Source organism: Neodiprion virginianus, chromosome 2, assembly GCF_021901495.1.
Source record: "Neodiprion virginianus isolate iyNeoVirg1 chromosome 2, iyNeoVirg1.1, whole genome shotgun sequence".
Classification (NCBI taxonomy): Eukaryota; Metazoa; Arthropoda; class Insecta; order Hymenoptera; family Diprionidae; genus Neodiprion; species Neodiprion virginianus.
In genome coordinates, this window is record NC_060878.1 from 42,516,488 (window position 1) to 42,538,431 (window position 21,944).

General features: G+C 41.6%; 2 protein-coding genes across 2 annotated transcripts; both read right to left on the reverse strand.

Moving 5' to 3' along the window:
- Positions 1 to 6,317: 6,317 nt before the first annotated feature.
- LOC124298459 (paramyosin, long form-like) lies at positions 6,318 to 17,838 on the reverse strand. The gene is made up of 16 exons (XM_046750499.1): positions 17,487 to 17,838; positions 16,361 to 16,417; positions 14,958 to 15,044; positions 14,669 to 14,835; positions 12,897 to 13,134; positions 12,662 to 12,781; positions 12,402 to 12,551; positions 12,191 to 12,337; positions 11,879 to 12,095; positions 11,683 to 11,810; positions 11,492 to 11,604; positions 8,256 to 8,451; positions 8,019 to 8,147; positions 7,566 to 7,937; positions 7,025 to 7,471; positions 6,318 to 6,900 (listed from the first exon to the last, which is right to left on the reverse strand). The coding sequence occupies exons 1-15, from the start codon at positions 17,604 to 17,606 to the stop codon at positions 7,079 to 7,081; spliced, it is 2,634 nt and encodes an 877-aa protein (XP_046606455.1). The 5' UTR covers positions 17,607 to 17,838; the 3' UTR covers positions 6,318 to 6,900; positions 7,025 to 7,078.
- Positions 8,365 to 10,538, reverse strand: LOC124298462 (paramyosin, short form-like). The gene is made up of 2 exons (XM_046750506.1): positions 10,017 to 10,538; positions 8,365 to 9,243 (listed from the first exon to the last, which is right to left on the reverse strand). Exons 1-2 carry the CDS (start codon positions 10,311 to 10,313, stop codon positions 8,746 to 8,748), a joined length of 795 nt encoding a protein of 264 aa, XP_046606462.1. The 5' UTR covers positions 10,314 to 10,538; the 3' UTR covers positions 8,365 to 8,745.
- Positions 17,839 to 21,944: the final 4,106 nt, after the last annotated feature.

Genomic DNA, 21,944 nt, shown 5'->3' on the forward strand with positions numbered 1-21,944 from the left:
ATAGAGTTACATGGAGGGAACAAGATTGAGAATGAATAGAAATAAAAATTTAAATAGTTTTGTTTAATACATAAACATAAATGTCTATTTTTTAGAGTACTTTATTTTTTAGAAAATTTTTTGATAATTGGTAAATTGTGGTTCCGGAAAATGAAGTATTAGGTCGAATAAGTTTTCCTTGCCAAAGAGGACAAGGGGATTCACTTTGGATTGATAAAATTACAATTAGTCCATTTCTGTTTGCTTGCTAGGACGTATGGTATGTCGTGACTCTTGGGGAGATTGTGATTCACGGAAACAGATCTAAATGGGCAAATATAACACTATAATAACGAGAAAAAATAATGGCCGCTATCAGAAATGAATTCATCTATAATAAACAGCCGAACGTGATTCTTGACGAAAGGTGTAAATATTTGAGAGAGACAAGACAAAGGTAGAAGTAATTTCTAGAAATATGAGAAATAGATATATTGCATACATATAATTCTATACATACATACGTACATACATACATACACACACATATATCTATCCAAGTAAATAATCTGTCATTCTGCACTTACAAGATATCATATATGTATATATATTATACGTGTATATATATATGCATGTGTGTGTATGTGTGTAGATGTGTGGTCGCGTGCGAGAGAGAAAGAGAAAGAGAGTGCATGTGCGTGTCTCAGTATAAATCGAAGCCGCAACAATATCTTACACAAATGGAATGAATAATCTTTGTCATCCAATAGTCAAGTTAAAGTCTGCAATATCACAATGGAACCTAAAGTACTGGAAACCTAGAAAACAAAATCATATTTTTATACCATTTATTTCTTTCCTAACTATTGTTTTATGTTTTTTCACACAACAAATGGGGCCCAGTGAATTTTGCATCAACACATTGTGCTCTCAGCGTCGCTTGGTTGAAGATTGATTCCAGTTCGGGCAGGCTGTTCGATCGTTTGAAAGACAAAAGCTCCCGTGGCACAAGTGCATTTTACCCTCTGATACTGATAATTTCACACACATACCCTTATTTAATACATTCCTGGAATACGTAGGTTAATTTAATGAATGAATAATACTCGATAATGTTTTGCCGCTCGGTGTTACTTTTTCACACGGCAAATGTTGCCGAATCGTTGGAGAAGTACCACCGATGGGTCACCCTACAGATTTCTACCACTAGTACAATGATGTGCCAATACATGATCGAAGGTTCACTAAAGCCGTAACTAATAATAATGTCACCACGCGTATACGTTTTTAACGACTTGCGAATGGCGCAAGTCTATGCTCCCTTTTTAATAAAATTCGCTGAGGATAATATTGGCTGGGCCCCTGAACGAACAGTCTGATCTTTATTCTGATACAAAACGAAACTGCCAATTGTAGAATCATCCCTCAACGCCTCCACAAACCTGGTACAAAACAAAAAGCAATTACACTTTAGGAATTGAAAGTTTTTTATTCCATGTTTTTCTCTTTTATCTTTGAAGCCGATATCTCACATTCGTATTATAGTTCAATTACACCGAGTTCAATTTACGGCCATTAATGCATAGCACGAAATCACTTCGAGATGTGAAAAAATCCCACAGCACTAGGATGCTTGCTTACTGCTAAAACTTGTCTAAATGTAGAATTTCATATGAAGTCTTAGTCCGATCAGTAAAGAAGAAGAACCTCATGTTGTGTTTTGCAATAGAGCTTATACCTTCAAGAAGCAATCATTTTCTGTAAACCGGATTCATTTCAGACGAGCAAAAAGGATTTCGTACAGAAAGTATAGTGAACTCTTGAATGAACATCACCTGTTTTCGATAAAATTCATTGCTTATAAACACCTAATCAATATCTTCAGTCGATCGCGATAGTGAAACATTATAAGTGTCTCCACCACGCATAAATAATGTATTTTAGCGTGATGGAATTAATTGGTATTACTCATTTGGCTAAAAAAAATTATCTCTAGTATATACTCGTACCACCAATCCTTTCAAAACTATGCTGCATAATCTTCGTACTCCATCTGTTGTACACTTTTTCCAATTTCTTACCGTTGAGATCCAAACTTACCAATTATAGGTATTTTCCTTGAATATGGTCCAAATTTTAAATGACACAGTTTTCGTTGCCCTCCCTGCCTGTTGGGAAAACGTTATATATTCCATCATCACCATTATTCTTATAAACATCGTCGTGTTAAGTGCCGTCCATTGCAGTACCTACCGATGAAACATTTTTCAATCCTTTCCTCAATCGCGTTACGCTATGAATTGAATTAGTTGGTGGATTCTCAATTTTTTTGTCTGGTCTCAAACACGCGTGGTGTCTTTCTATTTTGTAACCTGAATTTGGATCAATACGGTATTACGTATTTGCCAAAATAAGTATATATGTAAGCATTTCAGTGCTTTCTATCTGTTCCATTGCACTGTAAGAACAAGCTTTCGAAAGAGTGATGAACTTGGAAAAGTCCTGCCATGCATTGGCATTGGCTGATAAGAGTTTACTGTACGCAGATTATACATTTTTCATTCTATAACCCTATCATTGTCTACCTTATCTGTATGATATAACTTGTAAATAACGGTGTAAATGTTTATCACAACGATTGTAATTAAAAAAATAATTATTACTTTCACTCCTATTACTATTAAGACTATTATTGATTACAAATATTATAATTTTTGCATATGATTTGGTAGCTGTTTATTTGCTGTAAAATATATTTTAGTAGTAATGAATATATGTTTTGCGATCCCAAATGTTAGGTGGTAGTCAGTTACGTCGTGTGGTATCGTTGCTTGCGGGGAAATGTTTTGAAAAACTTGATCTCAGTCTTTAACGAGCCCTGACTAAAATCGTGATAGGACATTGCAGGACTCCGAAGAGGTATTGAACCCGGATGGTCCTGGCGTTTTTTTTTTTTCCTATGCCCAGTAATATCTTGTTGAGTTTCGGCTTTGTGCAGGTTTAACAAAACCTTACACGTCCCAGTGAGATTTATGCCGTGCCATGCTGTGTGTAAATATGGGGCTTATACTCTGTCCTACTTTGCAATCGAGTACATTTAAGTATTTGCAAAGAGAGGTGCGATGAGTAACCCAGTAAATATGGCTGCTGATTGGGTTGTTGGGAACAAATACCTTTCGAGCAACACTGCATTTTCGACGAGTTACCGATATTTATCAAACAATTCTTAAAGTGTGATTGAAGCTTGGAATGATTTTTGGAATCGAATGGCCTTTAATGAATTTATATTTAAGTAATAATCGGTGAAAATAAATGATACAATTAGCTATATAATATTGTAGAATGCTAATATTAATATAACCCGTTAAGAGATAAGAAAGAGGAATGAGAAAAAAATTACAATTACGAAAAGTACGAAAAAAATAAAATTTAGAAATAGAAGTGATAAGGAAGAAAAAAAAAAAAAAATTAAAACATGTATTTTCAGAATTTAAAGTTTTTCTTTGGTCTAGCAATTTTTGTAATGCACATATTGTAATTATAACGTCTAAAACTCTTATAAATAATATTACTGTAATCGTAACGTGGGGTGAGTGATAGTGGTATGAAAGAGTCTTAACTTTCTAAGAGTCTTAAGGATTCAAAAAGGGTAACCACAACATCTACACATTAGAGTCTCCTTATACATCGTGCATGCAGAGAAGAAAGTTCTTACTCACACATAAACCGGGCACAGGAAAACAAATTCGAACTCACTGGGGATGAGAGATATTAACGACAACAGAGTCAGGGCGGCTAGGTGGTCTAGTGGAGTAAGGCTCCGGTCAAGCATCTCTAGACGCCAGGTTCGATTCCTGGCTCCGTCGTTAATTTTTCGAAATCACCAATTTTTCGAATTTACATTCTTTCAACAAATATTCTCTCGTAGATAAATGATTTGCACATCCGCATATCATTCAATAGACGGCATTGCTTGTCTTTACGGGCTTCTCATCGGAAGCAAGGATTCAAAAAGGGTAAACTGAACATCTACACATTAGAGTCTCCTTATACATCGTGCATGCAGAGAAGAAACTTCTTACTCAGTCTTGACATTGTTGCAATAGACCTACGTACCTAATGATACCGTCACGTTTCACCCGTAGTTGAACGGGAAATGATATTTTCGACACGAAAATCTGATCAAACTTGGTTGAAAAGTGTGCAAAAGATTAGAAAGGAAAAACTCACCAGTTTCTGACGTATATTCTCTTGTGGCTATCTTATGTATTATAGGTACATATAATTATGTCGGGTTTTTGTATGAAATTATCAGCAAAGAATAAATTAATTGCAGCATATCGAAGACGGTACCAAAAAAAGAGAAACTTATGAATAATTCATATGACCATGCCTTCATTGAACACACGCGGTCCAATCACTTACCATGCACAATTCTCACCGTAAGATTACTTACACCCTTAGCCATGCGTCAACTCGTGAAAATTCCTATATCATTTTTATACGATGCTTGACACACTTTATGTACACATTCAATAATTATTCAATTGCTAAACAAAATTTTTCCCATTTTTTCCGCGTATAAAATGATAATCGAATTTATTTAAGCAAGAATGTCTGTTGAAGCATCATACAAATGAACGGTACAATAAGACCGTAATTTAAATAGTGCATTCTTGAAATTGCGAAGACATTGCAAAGTGCAGTAAGCAGATTTTCGTACACCTCGATATGAGAAAATATCATCATTACGGGTACTGCTATCTAATGTTACTCCTTTCTCAACTGCGTTAAACGCGTACCTCAAATATCACGCCCGCGCCCTGCCGAAATGGTGGAATTACTGATCTATTGGGTGGATAGCTTCAATTTGTATAAAAGTTCCACAGGGAAAGCGTTATACTTTGGGCATTGTCGTTGCTGTTATTATAAATCTCAATGAAGGACGATAAAGAGACTGAGTAAAATTCTAAAATTTGTTCAGAATTAGTATTTGACGTGTACGTACACAAGGAATTAATTCCTAACAGCCAAAATATATTTTTTATTCTATTACAACGCTCATGCAGTGCCTAGACTCAAGATTTTCGAGTTTCTGGATTCAAAAAGTTTTAAAATGCTTGGAAAAATTTTCGCTTACATCATACTTTTTGCAATTATTTCCCGACTGTCGTACGTAAAACGTACTTTTTTATTCTGCGAGTGATTTTTGCTTGTAGCTCGATGTCAAGTTAGCGTGAGAACAATTTTTTCGTTTTCTTCCGGAAGCATACGACAAATGCCTGTTGGAGAAAACCTAGATCTATCTACACCACCAGTTGTTTCATGTTGCGAAGAAGGCATATTATTTAAATTTTTTTTGATCGATCACAATCGACATCATATTTACATAAACAACTATTGATGACATTCCAACCAGGTAGATGGTATCACTGTCGCATAGCCGAATAGATAGAATCGATGATCGGGTAAGGTAAGGGTTAACAAGATCAAGATAGTATAAGACTTTCAATGTCAACTGATTTTTAACTGATCTCTTTTTATAAATTTATCACATTTGTTTTGTCGCGCGGATACTACGAGGGGGGGGGGGCATGACCATATAAAATTACCAGTGCGCAGTTCCTATATCAAGTAATACGAGTATGTTCTATAGATTCAGATTTCTAATTTTATTGCGAGATGCCGGATGTTGAAAATTCGTATTTCCGCAGTTACTGGTTTCTTATTGCTCGAATTATAACTCGTATGCGGTTAGTTCTAGTTACCTCAGATCTTTCACCACAAATATCGTTCCAGATGGATTATTTTTTTTCATAAAATTATTCGCCCTCCCGTTAATATGCCGGATAGATATGATAATGACAGGTAAACTTGAGACTTCACTGAAAAGATTGCGGCTTGGTGCTGTGGAAACCTCGACGTACAGGTACAATGAGTAAATACTTAACATTATGTACTGGTCCGTATCTGTAAGTCTAATGTTGTTAGTAAATCGAGAGCCGTGTTGAATCGTGGCTTTCGTTAATTTTGTCTTAATGTTTTAATTAATTGTAATCTCACGAACATATTAATACTATACGATGATGGTTGCACCAAACTGCGGCGACTATTGGAATTCGGTTAATAACAGTTATACGTACATATTATTATGAATAATGATTTAATATGTTCCATGGTTTTACTTAATTTCTCACTATTGCCAGGAAGGAAGTAACTATACCTCTGCAATGAATACAAGCGAATGCAGTGTACGAGTAAGCAGGGGTTGTATCTTACGGCTTGGATTTATACAAAAAATATTGGGAAATCTTTATTCAGTAACAAGACCAGTGCTCCGGAGCAGCGATGAACAATAATTATTGTTGTTGTTGCTATTGTATATGTATATGGAAGATTCTCCAATTTTTTTTTTTTTTATGTCGTACGTACGTGTTTCAGTTTATTATTAAATTAAAGATGACATAAGCTATTGTATATGTCGTACAGTGAAAGAGTTGTGTATGGGCAATAGTACCTATCTATAATATAGACAATAGAATAGAATAGAATTATTATTATTATTATTATTATTATTATTATTATTTAAATACAAGTATGTATAATAGACGTATGTGTTTTTGTTTTTTCTTTTACTTAGTTTATAATTATAATGATATATCTTAGTAATTGATGATCTTTAAATGACGCGCTTCTTCGGGGACGAGAATTACGTCGCAAGTTGGTGTTATATTATACGTATAGTTTTATTCTTCGTTTCGTTTACACTCGGATAGAAACAGTTTCTGAAGCTGGAAGGTTCTCCTTTGGCTTGGGCCGCAGCAGCCTCTCGCCCATCCATTAGCAATATCTGGTATATCTGATGAACTCCCAGCTGCCAATGATCGTTGTACAAAGTTGTTCGTTGTTATTCGGAAGTGCCTGTGAAATCGATTGAAAACGTGAAAAAAGTGCCGGAGAGAGATAGTCGAATGACATGAAAAAGAATGTGCGAATGTTCAGCGCCGACGAAGCAATCCAGTCGATGGACTGTTTCAAAACCTACGTGATAGTGATGATGACGGTGTGGTGTCAGAGCTGCGATGGGTTGTGCTGTGGCCTAAACGTCCTGCCTCGTCTCTTGCACGAGGTATACCTGAGACCCGGGCACCGTCGATGTGGTTACGAAGCTGCGGTGCTTGGCACGGATCAAGGTCAGGTTGCTCTCGGCGGTGTCGGCGCGGTCCTCCGCGGCCTCAAGTTCACGCTGGAAGCGGCGCACCCGCGTAACGCTCTGCTGGGACATGCCCTCCTGTTCCTGGAGCTGCCTCTTGTAGATGTTGACCTTTTGCGACGACTTGTCTAGTGCCTCCTGGAGGAGGGCGATGTTCTTCGAGTCCTCCTCTACCTGGATCATCACTTCCTTGATGTTGCGCTCCTTCTTGCGAAGGATCTTCACGGTCTCTGCGTGTCTGCGCTTCTCCTCGTCAAGTTCAAGCTCGAGATCACGGATCTGTACGTAGATCAGTGGTTCGTTCAGCGATTAGCGCGAATCGGTATTAACAACGAAGGGGAGAAGAGAGAAGTCAGACGATCGTAGTACTCACCCTGGCTTCGAGTTTGCTGATGATGCGCTTTCCGCCGACGATAGCGTTGGCCTCAACTTCCTCAAGCCGAATGGACAGGTTCTTCACTTCGATCTCCAGAGACTTTTTGACAGCCTCAATCTTCACGATACGCTCCTGCTCGTCGTGCAGGATTTCAACGGTATGCTTGAGTTCGGTCTGGACGCGTTGGAACCGTTCGTCGCTAACGCGTAGCTCCTTGGTAACTTCCTCGTAGTCTCCAGCGAGGGTGGCCAATTCCTGCTCAATCTTCGCCCTGGCTGAGGAAATGTTCACGTTGATCGTTGTCAGCTCGTTGATACGGCTAACCGACTCCTCGTACTGCTGCTCGACAGATCTCTTCGCGCGAAGGGCCTAAAGACGAGACAAGAATGAGCGCTTGTTTCTCTTCATCACACCCTTGCGGTTACGAATATTTGACTATCACCAACTTACAGACTCGTAGTTGCCGCGAATTTCCTCGAGCTCCGAAGTCAGGGATAAGAGACGGCGCTGGCTGATGCCGAGTTGGTCCAAAGTCACCTGCAGCTGGCGTTGAACCTCGTCGTAGTGCGATTGCAATTCCTGAAAACAGCATTGTCAATTATTTATCTGTATTTTTTTGTTTGTTGTAATTACTTGTGTCTCGAACCATTTCGCCGTTCAAAGAGATCACTTTCAAGTTTTCCTTACCGTCAATGTCAGGGATTGCTTCTTGATAGTCTTCTGCAGATCGATGTTGCTCTTGTTGGCAACATCCAGGGAAAGTTCCAATTCGGTAATTTGGATCTGCAGCTTCTTCTTGACGCGAGCTACTTCGGACTTCAACTTGGTCTCGGCTTCGACGACGCGGGCGTTTAGCTGTTCGATCTCAATGCTGGTCTGTTTGCTGTTGGAAAATAACAAGTTTGTTTAACAATAAGCCTGCAACTCCAGAAGTTATTTCTGGATAGAGAATCGGTCCATTGTCAGACAATCAACACAATTATTCACAAAGAGAGATAGAAACGTTGTAGTGAGAAGGATTGGGGACTACATCGTAGAGATTTGTATTTTGGGTTTGAACTCCGTTTCACGGGTACTTGCGATTGGATTATTTTACAAAACCAGATTTGTGTTATTTTCGTCTGGGGACTAGTTTCTATATGCCTAGCGATCACATGGATCCCGTGCCAAAGTCTGTCTACCTCTTGTCCAAGAAATAGCCGCTCGACTTCTGCTCGAATTCCTTCAGTTCATGGCTGAGGTTGTCGAGAGGCTCCAGGAACTTCGGATCGTCCCTGGCCATCCGCGCTCTGTTGCTCATAAATTGTGAGTGCATCCTGTCATCCATAAGGACGTGTACAGCATTTCTTTGAAATTTCCTTATATCTGCCAATTCCTGGCTTTGCGAAAGATTCTGCAGAGCGTCAGCTTTCAAATGAAACTCTATAGCCTTGGCAGATTTTCCGCGTAAACGCCTGCCATGCTCCAGAGCATCCTTCACCTCTCTCATAGTCTGAACGTCCTGCAGAGATCCAAGTTCCAAATCGTTCATGATTTTTCGCTCTATTTCTCGGGGCTCGCTTCTTGGACGCACTTGAACGGGTCTGCAGATGACACGTTTCCTCGGAAAAATTTCTTTCGTTACGTGACTCGCGTGAATTGTTTTTGAAAGGCTGAAGTCCGAACGCTTGGCAACCTTAAGATTACGTTTCTAAGGTTAGTTAGTGAAAATCAATTGAATGTTTTTTATAGCACAGAAAAAAAAAATTCCTATGAAGCATGTGCAAGTAATCCTGGCTTTTACCCAGCACTCCGAAAAGTATCACGAACAAAGAAATTTCATCGACAACGATTTCTTCACACGCGGTTTGAAATTATACTTCGAAGCATTTAGTAGCCAGGCATAGATATTCGCGTATTAAAATAATTTGCTGCAAAAATCACTACGGGCTACCGACTTGGCACCGACTTCACAGAGCAGCTTTGCTTTCTATCCAAAATGGAATCGAACGGATTTCGTCAGCGTTACCATTCCGTATTGAACGACCAGGCCGACTGGCGTGTCGAAATTTCGACGGTTCTTCACTTTGCTAGTCTTGGCTGCGGGGAATAGCGATATAAGGCGTTTTCCGTTTAACAAATCTCAAACACTGGAAACCCGCACGTGGAACCTAGAGCTTTGACCGGTTTAATTTCTCGCTGACGCCGTAGTGGCAGCTTAGTCGAATTCGTTTATAAATATTCAAATAATCAACGCTGATTACCGCGAGTGTATGATTCCATTAGCGTAAATCACGATGCGCTATCAGACTATCAGAGACTCAGAGTGCACCTTCCGCTGAGACGAATTTAGAATTGAAAAGGTCAAGTCGCCACCGAGTCGCGTGCCAGTTTGTAACACCACGCTTTCCTTTGGTTCCTCAAAAATCCTTGACGTTGCGTTTAAAAGAACTTGCGGAGAGGGTTTACCTTGAATGTACTTAGATGATCTTTTGCCTGCACCTCCGCGTCAACCGCCAATCGTTGTAGATCTCTCGGCGTGTAAGTCTGCACCTTTTTGTCCTCCCAGAGCGCGCGACTGTCCGACCACGGGAGGTGGGGATACTCGGACTTGGCTCTGGCTCGATTTTCTCGCTCATCGATGTAATCGATCATTGGTTGGTAGTAGTTGATCCCGTATGCATAGTTCTTGTTGTAAACGAATGTTGGCCTATGCCGCCATTTCGGTTCTAACGGCATATGGGAGAGCGGCACATGCGACGCCATTCTGAAGTTTCCTCGTAGCGTCAGCTGTCACCGTTTCTTCACCCACCTCTTTACAGTGTCTTTTCTGTTCTATTTTTCAACTTCAATCCTTGTGATTTTTTGTGCAACGTTATCCTCAGGTATTACTGAATTCTTTCACCATCTGTTATTTGTGACAAACGCTTCAGGGGTGCGATCTTTTCCTGCCTAGCATCCCTACTGAAGTTAAAAGGTGCCAGACTGACAGCTGCGCGGTATGTGCAGGACCTGCTCTCGTGACACAGGCACACGTATGCTAACTGACGTTTAAGTAAAATTGAAGCACGTCGTCATGCAGGGGTTTCATTTGTAGCTTTTTCATTGATTGCTTAATAGGGTTGAAACGCTGTGTGTAGCCAATCAGAGTCTCTCTCTCTCTCTAATAAATGGAGCATGTCTTCACAAAAGCATACCTCAGTATTAATAGAGAGATGTGATGACAGCCTCGTGCTAGATATCTGGTAGCTTTCTCATACCAATTATGTCCTGAGCAGTGTTTTACATATAGTGATGAAGGTTTTTTTTTTTTTTTTTTTAACAAATACCATATATAATAAGAGAAAATAGTAATGGTTCAAGGATATTCTGGGAAGGCTCCATGTATCATGACTTGACCCATCGAATTGTCCTTTTTTGATCACCATCAGTTGCCAATATTGATCATTTGTTTTTATACGATAACCAAGAGACTCTTCTAAATTACTTACATGAGTAATGAGTATCCGACTACGCCGACAAATATTCGTCACTTCTCACCCAAGATATGTAATATCTTCTGTAGATAATTATTTGAATGTGTGTCACGTAAATGTCCGATGTAAATAGCCGATGATGAATCAGAAGACAGCGTAACAATCGAATAAAAATAATCAAGATTACATCAGCCATAGGATGCCCCGAGCCAAAACATGATACCCTCTAGCATACGATCAATGTATTGACAGATGTTGGGTGAGCAGCGGTAGCGCACGTTATCGATCGGTTATACCATTACCGTCTTGCCGAAAGAATCAGTTTGGTCGTAGATGCAAGATCTACCATTGAAACAACGATTTGCATTGATAGCACGCGTGCATTTCGGTAATTATTAAAATGACTCGATCAACGCGTTCCTGTAAACTTTCTGTTACTAGGCCCAATTTTGAAAAACATCCACCTACCGGAACGCTTCGAACTCCTCGTCCTTCTCCGCTAGGCGACGCTCAGCCTCGTGACGGAACTGGCTCAGCTCAGCAGCCAAACGCTGAGAGCGCTGTTCCTCAACCTTGCGGCCCTATTTTTTGGAAAGAAGGATTCAAATAAGCGATGCAGTTAATATCGTGGAGATTAGACCCCTTGCAAATATACTCACTGCTTCGGCTTCCTTGTATGCGGCAGCCAACTCCTCGCGTTCGTTCTCCAGGCGACGAAGTTCCAATTCCAACTCGTGTAGGCGTCGGTTCATGTCTGCCAGCTGGTTCTTAGCGTCGGATAGATCGTCTGCAATAATAAAGGTAGGAGATGTAACGCGTTCCAATGGATAACTTGAATAGCTTTGCCTTACAAACCTGCAAGCTTCTTGTTCTCGCGACCCAGTTGATCTTTCATTTCGCGGGTCTTGTCGAGCTCAGCATTCGTACGTTGCAGTTCCTGTTGCTTGTTGCGCAGGTCGCGTTGAGTTTGCTCGTACAGCTGAACAGTTTCTTCCAACCGTGACTTAAGCTCGATGTGGACCTTCTCCATATGTTCTACGCGTTTCTGGAGCTCCCGAGCTGTTCCATTGGCCTGGAAACGACGTAACAAGGTTATCGCTGAATCTTCCGAGAGTATGTTAGAAAATGATATGAATAACGCTGGATTAGAAAGAAAGCCAATCGCACCTTCTCGAGATCGATAATGAGAACCTCTACTTCAGACTGTAGACGTGACTTTTGCTTCTCCAAGTTGTTGATCTTCACCAGAAGGGTCTCAATTTGTTCCTCCTGTTCCTGAATGCGAGCTGAGTACTTGCGGCGAAGTTCCTCAACCTGTTTTGCAAACGAAGATGTTCGTGAAAAATTACGAGGTTCAAGAATCAATAGATTCACTGACCTCTTCAGCGCGAGCATTCGCCTCGGTCTCATATTTGGACCTCCAGATGGACACCTCACCGTTGGCCTTGACAAGCTGACGTTCCAGGTCTAGACGAGCCTCGGATTCCTCTTCCAGTTGTACGCGGACAGATTCCAACTCGACTTCGACCTACAAGTGATTGTGTTATGATCCAGAATCAATTGCCACTCTTGATTTACTATATCACCTGCAATTGCAGGCGAATCTTGCACCTCAAAATGTCGTTATTTTGAAAATACCTGATGAAGAGAAGCTTCAACCAATGAACGACGGCGTTCCTCATCCTCAAGGCGGCGTCGGGCATCTTCAAGTTGGCTCGCAATCTGTGACTTCAGGTAAACAACGTTCTCGATGTTTACCTAAAATTTATGAGTAGACCATTATTATCTTGAAGTTGCTCGGAAAGGTATCGAGAGGACGGGATAGGGCGTAATACACGTGTAATAATGGTCCAAGTGGAACCCCAGCACTTGCCTTCAGGTCTTGGACTTCCTTAGTGAGCTCGATATTTTCTTGGGAGAGACGGGTCTTGTGGCTGGTAATATCCACGATAGTGCGATTCAGTTCCTCGATCTTAACGTTCAGTTCTGAAACGTGAATCTCTAGCTTCTCGACTGTCTTGATGGACAGGAGCTTCTCCTTCGTCACGGAGTCTACCTGGGCGAGCAGCTCGTAAACCTCTTGCTGGAATTTTCCCTTCTCTTTGTCAGCTCTGAAAGTGAATAAAAATTTCCAATCTGAGACACTGCGGTGATTCTGTGTACGAATTGAAAGTCAACCGATGGATTTGTGAACTTTTAAATCCCACTTCGCATCCTGGCTTTGTTAATCTGTGCAGTGGTAAATCAACGGGTGATACATTTTTTGGGAAAAATTTCTGTAAGCTCGTAACCACCTACGCAATGCGCGTGGAAAGGTGTAAGGTGTAAGGTGTCAGCCATTCGGTTTCGAGTAAAGTGGGGGATAGTCGTGGACCGGTGGCGTGGACTAATATGGCGCGCCAACGTTGGTTGCGGCATGCTTTAGACTCCCGGGGTTAAAAATAGTCATAAGCAGAGCGACTGAGAGGGAAGAAGAGAAAGAGCGCCCTGTAGTTGGACTCGCTATTTTAACGAGAGTGAGCACCGCGGCGACGTTGCCCTCCTCAGCCACGATGCCCGTTCAACAGGTGAACTATGCGTCCCTTTTTTCAGAAATTATTGTTGGTTTTCTAATTCTTCCGATGTGGACTTATAGTACGTGCGATAGGCAATTTGATAAAAAAAAAACGTTTCACATGTTCACCAGAATATGAAGTCCGAGCTATTGGTCCAAATAGAATTTCGACAAGGTCAATTTTATCGATCTATACTCTTCAAGGATGGAGATATTATTACTTATGTCGATTTAGTCACCCAGTCTGTATCGTTTCAAAATTAGAACCATAACGAATTCCCGAGATGCTTCAAACCTTACATTTCACAGCTCGATACGATGGCATCGTCGACACGTGACAACTGTCATTTGCTGTTGGGCTTCTGTCTAGAGCTTTCCAACCCGGAAGTCGTTACAACAGGAGGAAGGCTCCAGTGAAAGACAACATTCCGCGACTTTGTTTTCGTGGAGTGTGTCGCAGACATGCAGAAGCAAAAATAGATGACTGAGATTCTTCTTGCTCTCACATGTCGATGGTATATATGCCAGAGCGAGTCGTAAGTCCATTGCAAACTGGTGACCATAATATTAACATCTCGACAAATTGGGAGATGGACATATTATGTCACTCTCGAACCTGTACCAGAAATAGTATTCCGCCAAAACAATTAGCGGGGACACTTATTATCCGTTGACGTCCTTGTAACATTGTGTTCGATACACGCCGGTCGCTGGGACGATAGTCTATGTTTAGAAACTGCCGGACGCTCTATGTATTTCAGGTGTGGAGACTTCTGTGCTTGGACCCTGGCCAGCCACGGAGGCATACGCTTTGAAATTTTCAGATATTTTCCACGGACTAGCTATATTTACCTTAGATACCGTATGTGAATCACCGGGGTGGATGTAATTTCTTATTTCCATGTTACCCGAGCGGTGCGTCGAGCAAGCCCCGATGAATCACGCTGGAATCGTGAGCGGACTCGTGACACCTTTTTTGACTTGGATTTTTTTCAATTCTCCCACTAATACTAATTACCCACGACATCAGCCCTGTCCAGAGCAACATGGGACGAGGAGATTAAGATTGACTTCTGGGATTCTTTACCCACCTGGCACGAGCCTTGGAGAGTTGATCGATTTGATCCTGAAAGTCGGAGACGACTTCCTGGTGCTTCTTGCGGAGAATGTGTGCGGTTTCCTCGCTCTCCAGGTGAACATCCTCAAGAAGTTTACGAAGCTTCGCCAACTCCGTGTCCCTCTTTCTGTTGATCTCAAACTAAAATAACGCAAGGATGTCGTATTGTACGGTGGTAAGTCATACGCAATGGTTTCTGACTTGCACGTGATACTATATTCATCCCATGCATATAGCTGTCATTCAAAGATGCAACATCTTACCTGAGATTCGGCACCGCCCTCAGCTTCCTCAAGGCGCTCGGACAATTGAATTACCTGCACGCTCAGGTCGGCGCGCTCGCGTTCGATCTGCAAAACGGAACAACTCCGTTAATCTCTAAAATTAACCAATGCAATGAGGGCAGAACGGTATCCAGGCACGAAGGTATCATCGGAGTGTTCAAGTTCTCTTATTAAGTTATAAACCCTTATGAGACGTACAGATGCGTTTCCATTTCGCTAAAATCCAGTGATCCGCAAAATTTGATATCACGCTAATGATGACGCGACGGTACTGATCCCCTTGGGGTGCGCATGACGTCATATTCCTTAAATAGCTTCAGTCTAATTTCGGTTGGCCGACTCACTTCTAGAGTAGCCTTATTAATATTACGAATACAGGAACCGTCATTTCACTTGTCTTTTAAATTGCGTAACTTTCTGTACCTACAAGATATTTGTCACCTGACTTTGTTCATGCGATGTGGATAATCGTTTCAACATCGTTCACCGATTTTAAAACTTATCGATAACTTAAGCACCGCTTGAACGGCGTCGCTTATGCGTATACTTGAAACTTGCGATCCAAGGACCACTTCGGAAGTGGTAAGTATCTCCGTTGTGCCGAAAGGTATTCCATGACGGACCTTGCCGACAAAATTTTTCCCCGTACGCATCAACCGCAGCTCTTGGCAATTGCTCAAGTTACGCGAGCCTAGGCCCAATCAGCGGTGGCCCAATTGTTTACGTGAGATACACAGAAACAGAGTCAATCAAAATTAGCTGCAAGCTTAGTACGCTTTAAACGACAAAAGGTTCATCGTACGATCAAAGATCTACAAAGAGTCCACGCGTCGATTTGTTCCGCCTCAGCATCCTTGTTGATGTAATTACAAATCGACGACATTTGATATTCGCCAATATTTCGATTCGACCGGGGGTTAAAAATTTGGTTCATTGGATATAAGAACGCGTGTTTGAAAGTAAAGGGCCGAACAATTTTTGGGGTAAACTACGATTTTTCATATTAGCATGAAACATGATGAAAGAATTCAGAATGCGAAGAGCTTCTGAAGGCCTGAGCATCTGAAAATAGACACAGCGTGAGCTGGACATTCTTCAACACCTCTTGCCCCCGTACCGTTTCTCCGCCGCCGCCCCCCCTCCCCTTCTGCCAATCTACTAGGTTTTCTTTCTTCCACAAGTTGAAATTCAAATCTTAATACTTGTATAACCGAAAATAAAAAATTTCGCATTTGCCGTTAGCGTAAATTTTTCGAAATCGTTATTTACTTGACTCAAGAATTATTCTGCTATGCAGCCGTAGCGTCGATTTCTGATTTCAACACCGACAGATTTTTTTTTTTTTCTTTTCTTATGTTCTAGGACAATTTTCAGAAACTCACCCTCTGACGCAACTCTCTCTCAGACTCCAGGTCATCTTGGAGCAGGCGAATTTTGTCCTGAAATGAAAGAACGGATGCATAAAATTAATACGAGGTATGAGGAAAAAATCTGAATTAAAAACAAAACAAAGTTGATCGATTACGCCATATGTTTATTTACTTATTTTTAATTATTTTTATTTGATAGTTTCAATTTCGAAATCCACTGCCTTAGCTTACGAAAAAATATTAGCTTTTCCCGCTGAACAAAAGTACGTTAGCCTTACTATGATCCAATTATTTTTTTTATCATCATATTACGAATGCATTTAGAGTTTCGGGATGATTAATCGTTAAGGTTTTCCGGCGATTAACCGTTACCGTTGTATTATTTAAAAATAATCCATTACTATTTTCGGACTCAGCTATCCGGTAGCCACCGTAGCCGTATCCATCCGCTTTTGGTTTGGTCAGTTGCCATTGAGCGTGTCTTTTGGTCACTGAACTTCAGTACACATGTTTCTCTCTCACTCTAAAATACGGAACCTCATCGTTTTCATTCACTTTTATGGGGCACAGGGTCACGGCAACGACAACCCCGTTTTTATCTTACATTGCATGACGGTGATTCGACAGTGAGATTTCCAGTGCGATTCATAAAATTTTAGTCGAAGAGAGAAGATCCCAATCAATTATTGCTCACAACCGATCCGGTATTTACGTTATGCCAGCGAGCCCGGCAGCCTAGTTCACACTGTTACGTAGTTATTCATCCGCCATTTTGGATAACCAGAATGATGAAATCTACGGCGTGGTCTTGAAAAAATATCTTTCCGGTGGTCTTGAAACCACTCGAAGAAGCATCGCATAGTCCCAGCAAAGGCGATCATCAGACGTTCCACTTTCTTTTATTGAATCTTACGGTTTCACAATACCTTCATAATCACTCACACAAAAGTTTTCCGCAATTTGGATACACTTTGCTCGGCTCAAAAAACGCGCTGTGTAACCGGCAGTCGCGGTGCAGATATTGCTCGTTTCCAGCCGCAGATCAGCGTACGCGTATCCACAGTTAGCCGATGATCGAAGGCCTAAATCACTTGGGAAGAGAAGTCGAGAGATGTGTGAAAAAAAAAGTGTAACATACCTCGAGTCTGGAGAGAGCGCTCAGGTCGGCGCTGTACTCGATGCTAACATCGGCAGAGCCCGCACCACCCGAAGACCGGTACGTGTACTTCGAACTCTTCGCTACCGCTGAGGAAGACATCTTTATTTATGGACTAGTCGATCGCTGCCGTATTATTATATGGGTTCACTAAGAAACGAAGCTTTCCTTTCCTCTTCACTTCTCTTCGTCCGCGGTTAGTCTTATTCAATTGATGGGCGAGGAGTAAGTCTACGTCTGTCCCAGCCTTCGTCAGTCGCTCTGTCGTGTGTTGCGTTTCGGAGCCGACCAGCGCCCTACTCGTAGTGCGCGACCCGTCGTTCGTATGACTCGACGGCAACTCCATGGCCCCGTAAAAACTACCAGCGGCGACGCATGCGTCCTGACCGCTCCGCCCCGTTTCCAAAAACATTGCCAACGTGATCGTGGGACTGAATAATTTCATATCTGCATCAAATCTTCCACGATACCGGACAGACCTAAGGCTGTTGCACCCCCGGCTCGCCTGGGCTCCCGTTCTCCTCATCGCCACTTCTTTCCAGATCGGTCTATTTGAATCGCTGCCAGCGCATATCGCATCCCCTGCAGCCTGCCCACCGATAACAGAAAATTCTTCGACCCCGCAGGTTCTGGCCAAACTTTCATCCTTTTCAACCAACTCCTGGTCAATCCATTATCAGATCCGGTCTCTGCGAATCGAACGGCTGGCCAGCATTTTTCACCAGATTCACTATCGATTCATTTGCTTGACGGCGAAAGGTAAGAACCACCATCCACCAGATTATTCTTACGGATACAGGTAAAAAACTATTTTTCCATCAAGCTATCTAGGTTACACGTTCGGTGCATACTTGAAGGCGAAACATGATTAGGGTATTGCCCTATCTTTTAAAGTTCAGTCATTGTCAACATGCTGGATTCAGAAGGGGGGAAAAGAATGGTAACAGCAACGTCAACAATAGCATTGTCTTTGCGGTTATCAATCGGACCAGCAATCTGTAACCTGCAATTAATCACCGACGTATGAACGTGATCTCAAGTTTTCTCGCAAAATGAGTGGGGAAAAAAAATCGAGTAATGAAATGATGGTTTTCATTTGGATTCCTTAGCCTCCCACCGTGCCCCGCTGTTCGAGTGTCTATAAATGGTTGCTGTGAGCTGTGGCGGGCGAAGAAGTATAGCAGCGGTGCGAGCGCTCCTCTGCGTAATTTGAGATTAGCCCGAAGCCCGCAGACTTCTCGATGGTTCGCCTCTTTGGCGTCACCGCGGCCGTCGCGGACGCTCGCGCACTCTCGGCGCTCTCTCTGGTGAAGAATTCCAGATATTAAGGACCGGCCCAGAATAACCTGGGCACTGACGAAAAGTCTTACCCCGCAAACCATCCTCCTGCCTCCTGCCAACCAATAATACCAATGTCATTAGTTTATCTGTCATAATTGACATCTATTCAGGGAACCACGCTCCTCCCAAAGCCTGCCCATACAGGGAGGATGGCCTTGCGCTCGAAGCTTTTCCGGCTTATGTTCTCTTGTTCACGGCGATATAAGAGCTCAGATTTGAATGGTTAAACCGTTAGGTGTTCTCTGGGTCAAACTTCATGCAAGCGTGCCAAGAATACACTAGACCACGGTACATAGTAGATTATTTCTAACCGGTGAACATTTTCGACGGTGTCGAACGCGTCGCGGCATCGCACGAAGTTCACGGATCACTTATCGCCGATAATGACCAGACGATTTGCTGATTCGAAGGATACGTAGTTTTATTTTCGAATACAGGATCGATCCACAAAATTCTCCTCTCACCCTAATCCTTTCCAGAATGTAATTTGATGTAACTTTCAATCACAGTAGGTACGTGACCTCACTGCACCACAAGTATTCACTGATATTATAGGGTGTAGGGTGATTATACAGATTTACGGAACTCAGGTCATTTTTCAGAGCGATCAATGAGATATGAACGATGACAGAGAAATTTGACCAACGGCTGTGGGGTTTGTGTTCATTGGATTTCTGCAGTAGGTATCGTATCTAATCTGACTTTCAGATGCCGAAAGTAACGCGTCAGAACGGAGCTAATTATTTCATGTTTCGTCGGAATACCGAAACTCCAACCGAAAGTTGGCAACGCTAGAAAATGGATTGGCCGTGGTCTAGGGTCTAGAATCATTCGGATAATCATTTATTGGCGTAGGCTGATTTCGAGAGTAGAATGGCTAGTGGATCGTGGATTGTTTGACAACTCGAGTGATTGGCAACTGATGTGGTCATACAGAGTACAATCAAGATCAGAGACCTTGCCGCATGACTTCTCACGCCCATTTCACATTGTAAATGACACATGGTTCGATAAGAAGATCATTTCCTGCAACCCTGTCCAATAACATTGGTGCTGACCGAGACTGGTTGACGCGTAATCGTAACAGGTGGCTTCTCGGTGGGGCTGCTATATCTGAGCTGGTCGACTGAATCGATTGATTTAAAATTAGAAGGGTCAAAGTATCTTGGATTCAGAATACTTGAAATCGAATCATAAGCTACAACTGGTGCCAGTCGATGGAATAATGAACGATAATGTACGAATCTAATTGTACGAACGTATCATAATTATTGACATTGACCGTTCGCGGATGTACAGTACCGGCTAACTCGATCTGTGATCGACTGACCATGAAAATATCTATAAGTTTGGAATGTGATTCAGGGGTAATAGAAGCTTGAAATGATTGAGCAGTGGTGGACGGAGCTAAGAATAGTTGAGGTATTGTAAACAATAGCTGGCCCAGATCCGCACAGTTCTATACTCGAAATAGTTTTATCGCTGTACCAGTTTAGTAAGCTCCGTAGGGCCTAGGTTTGATGAAAATGGAAAAACAGGTTAGGTATACGTGGCTTTGAGTATGTACCCATCGGAATAGCACTAGCGGCACGTAGTTTACTATTTGTGAGGAAAAAAATATTCAGATTTTTCTGAATGCAACTGAAAGTACAGAAACGATATCACGAAACGGATGCACGTGGGAGTGATCTCTGAGCTTGGAAGATATTTAAAGTCACATGAGCAACATCTGCAATCACATACCAATTTGTATATCTATCGTGGATGAAAATATAACGCCATTGAGTCAGCGGCCAAAAACGAAAGAAAATACTCAAGCCAAGATTATTTTTTTTTACCACTGACAAGGGGAATACAAGTCGTTCTATTTCGTAAAAGCTAGTTCTCTAGGATTTTTCTCGCTTTCCTGTGAATATTCGTAACTCGGTAAGCAATAAAAATAGAACAACGTGTCCCGGTGCGCCTGCGCAATCGAAGGTGTATTGTATGAATGCAGATACGGCACTGGTGATCATTTATCAACAAATGTTGAGCCACTGCAATTTTTGACGGATCGGCTTTGGTCGAGCATCGGTAGGAAGTAAAGAAAATGCAAGACGTCGATTTCACTAGAAAATCGTGGCGACGAAAACGAAATGAGTCAGCTGGCGAGTCAAATTCTGCAAGTGAACAATAGTGTATTTTTCTTCGATACTGATTCCGCTGTTACATACACATCTAAATAAGTGGAATCAATTTTTGCGCCGTCTATCCGAACATTAATATTCTCAAATATACAGTTACCCCTATCTTATTTTGTCTCAATTTGACTCGCCGTTTCAGACGCATAAACAATACCTGAAAATCAATTTTTAACCATCTTGAATGATTTTTCATTTATTTTAATTCAACAAATATTGAAAGATATTGTCAAACGTGATAAGTTTGACAGTTTTGAAATCAGCAAAGATACACGAATCTAGATGTTTTCTTTTACGAAATCTACTCTTTTTCCCAGAAGAAATCTTGTCTTTGTCACACAACGTCGATGAACCCATAAAAACTGTTATTCAACCCATGTGAGATCACTAGTATAAACCGTGTCGTATGAAACACCAAATTAGATGGTGGTCTTTCATGACGACTCGCCTGTACCTTGTATACTGTACTGTACTTCAATAGATTACCGTGACAAGATTTCTGGTAATAAAATTCAGGATGAAATTCGAGTTTACGATGCAGTTTAGTTCCGACCAATTTCCTTCAAGACAGATGGAAAAAGAAAATTATACGTGAAACTCCAAGAAGCGAATTCGGATGTATGAACCGAGTAATGATAAATGAGAATGGTAAATTTAACGGTTAATCCGAGTAGTAGATGGGTACAATAAAATTTATATTAACCGCGTAGCACGCCCGCTTGTTAGTTAGAATAGTAATTTTCGTTATCGTCACCGGGTTATAGCGGCGCTACCACTGAGACCATTCAGTGGCGCCGTGTTACAGAGTATTCGCGAACTTCGAAGTCTCATCGAAATAGTTCTTGACTCACGACAACAAAACGAGATACTGGCCTCTGCACTGCGGGTCGCATACAATAAGGCTGAGAACTTCAGTATT

Bases quoted from the DNA above. Each gene is read 5' to 3' on its own strand.
- LOC124298459 (XM_046750499.1), bottom strand. From the start codon at position 17,606: ATGTCTTCCTCAGCGGTAGCGAAGAGTTCGAAGTACACGTACCGGTCT. The intron at 12,338-12,401 runs GTCAGTGAATCT...TTTGCAAAACAG, and splicing joins CGAATGCTCGCGCTGAAGAG to GTTGAGGAACTTCGCCGCAA. The intron at 11,605-11,682 runs GTGAGTATATTT...TCCAAAAAATAG, and splicing joins CATACAAGGAAGCCGAAGCA to GGCCGCAAGGTTGAGGAACA.
- LOC124298462 (XM_046750506.1), bottom strand. From the start codon at position 10,313: ATGGCGTCGCATGTGCCGCTCTCCCATATGCCGTTAGAACCGAAATGG. The intron at 9,244-10,016 runs GTAAACCCTCTC...CGTAATCTTAAG, and splicing joins ATCATCTAAGTACATTCAAG to GTTGCCAAGCGTTCGGACTT.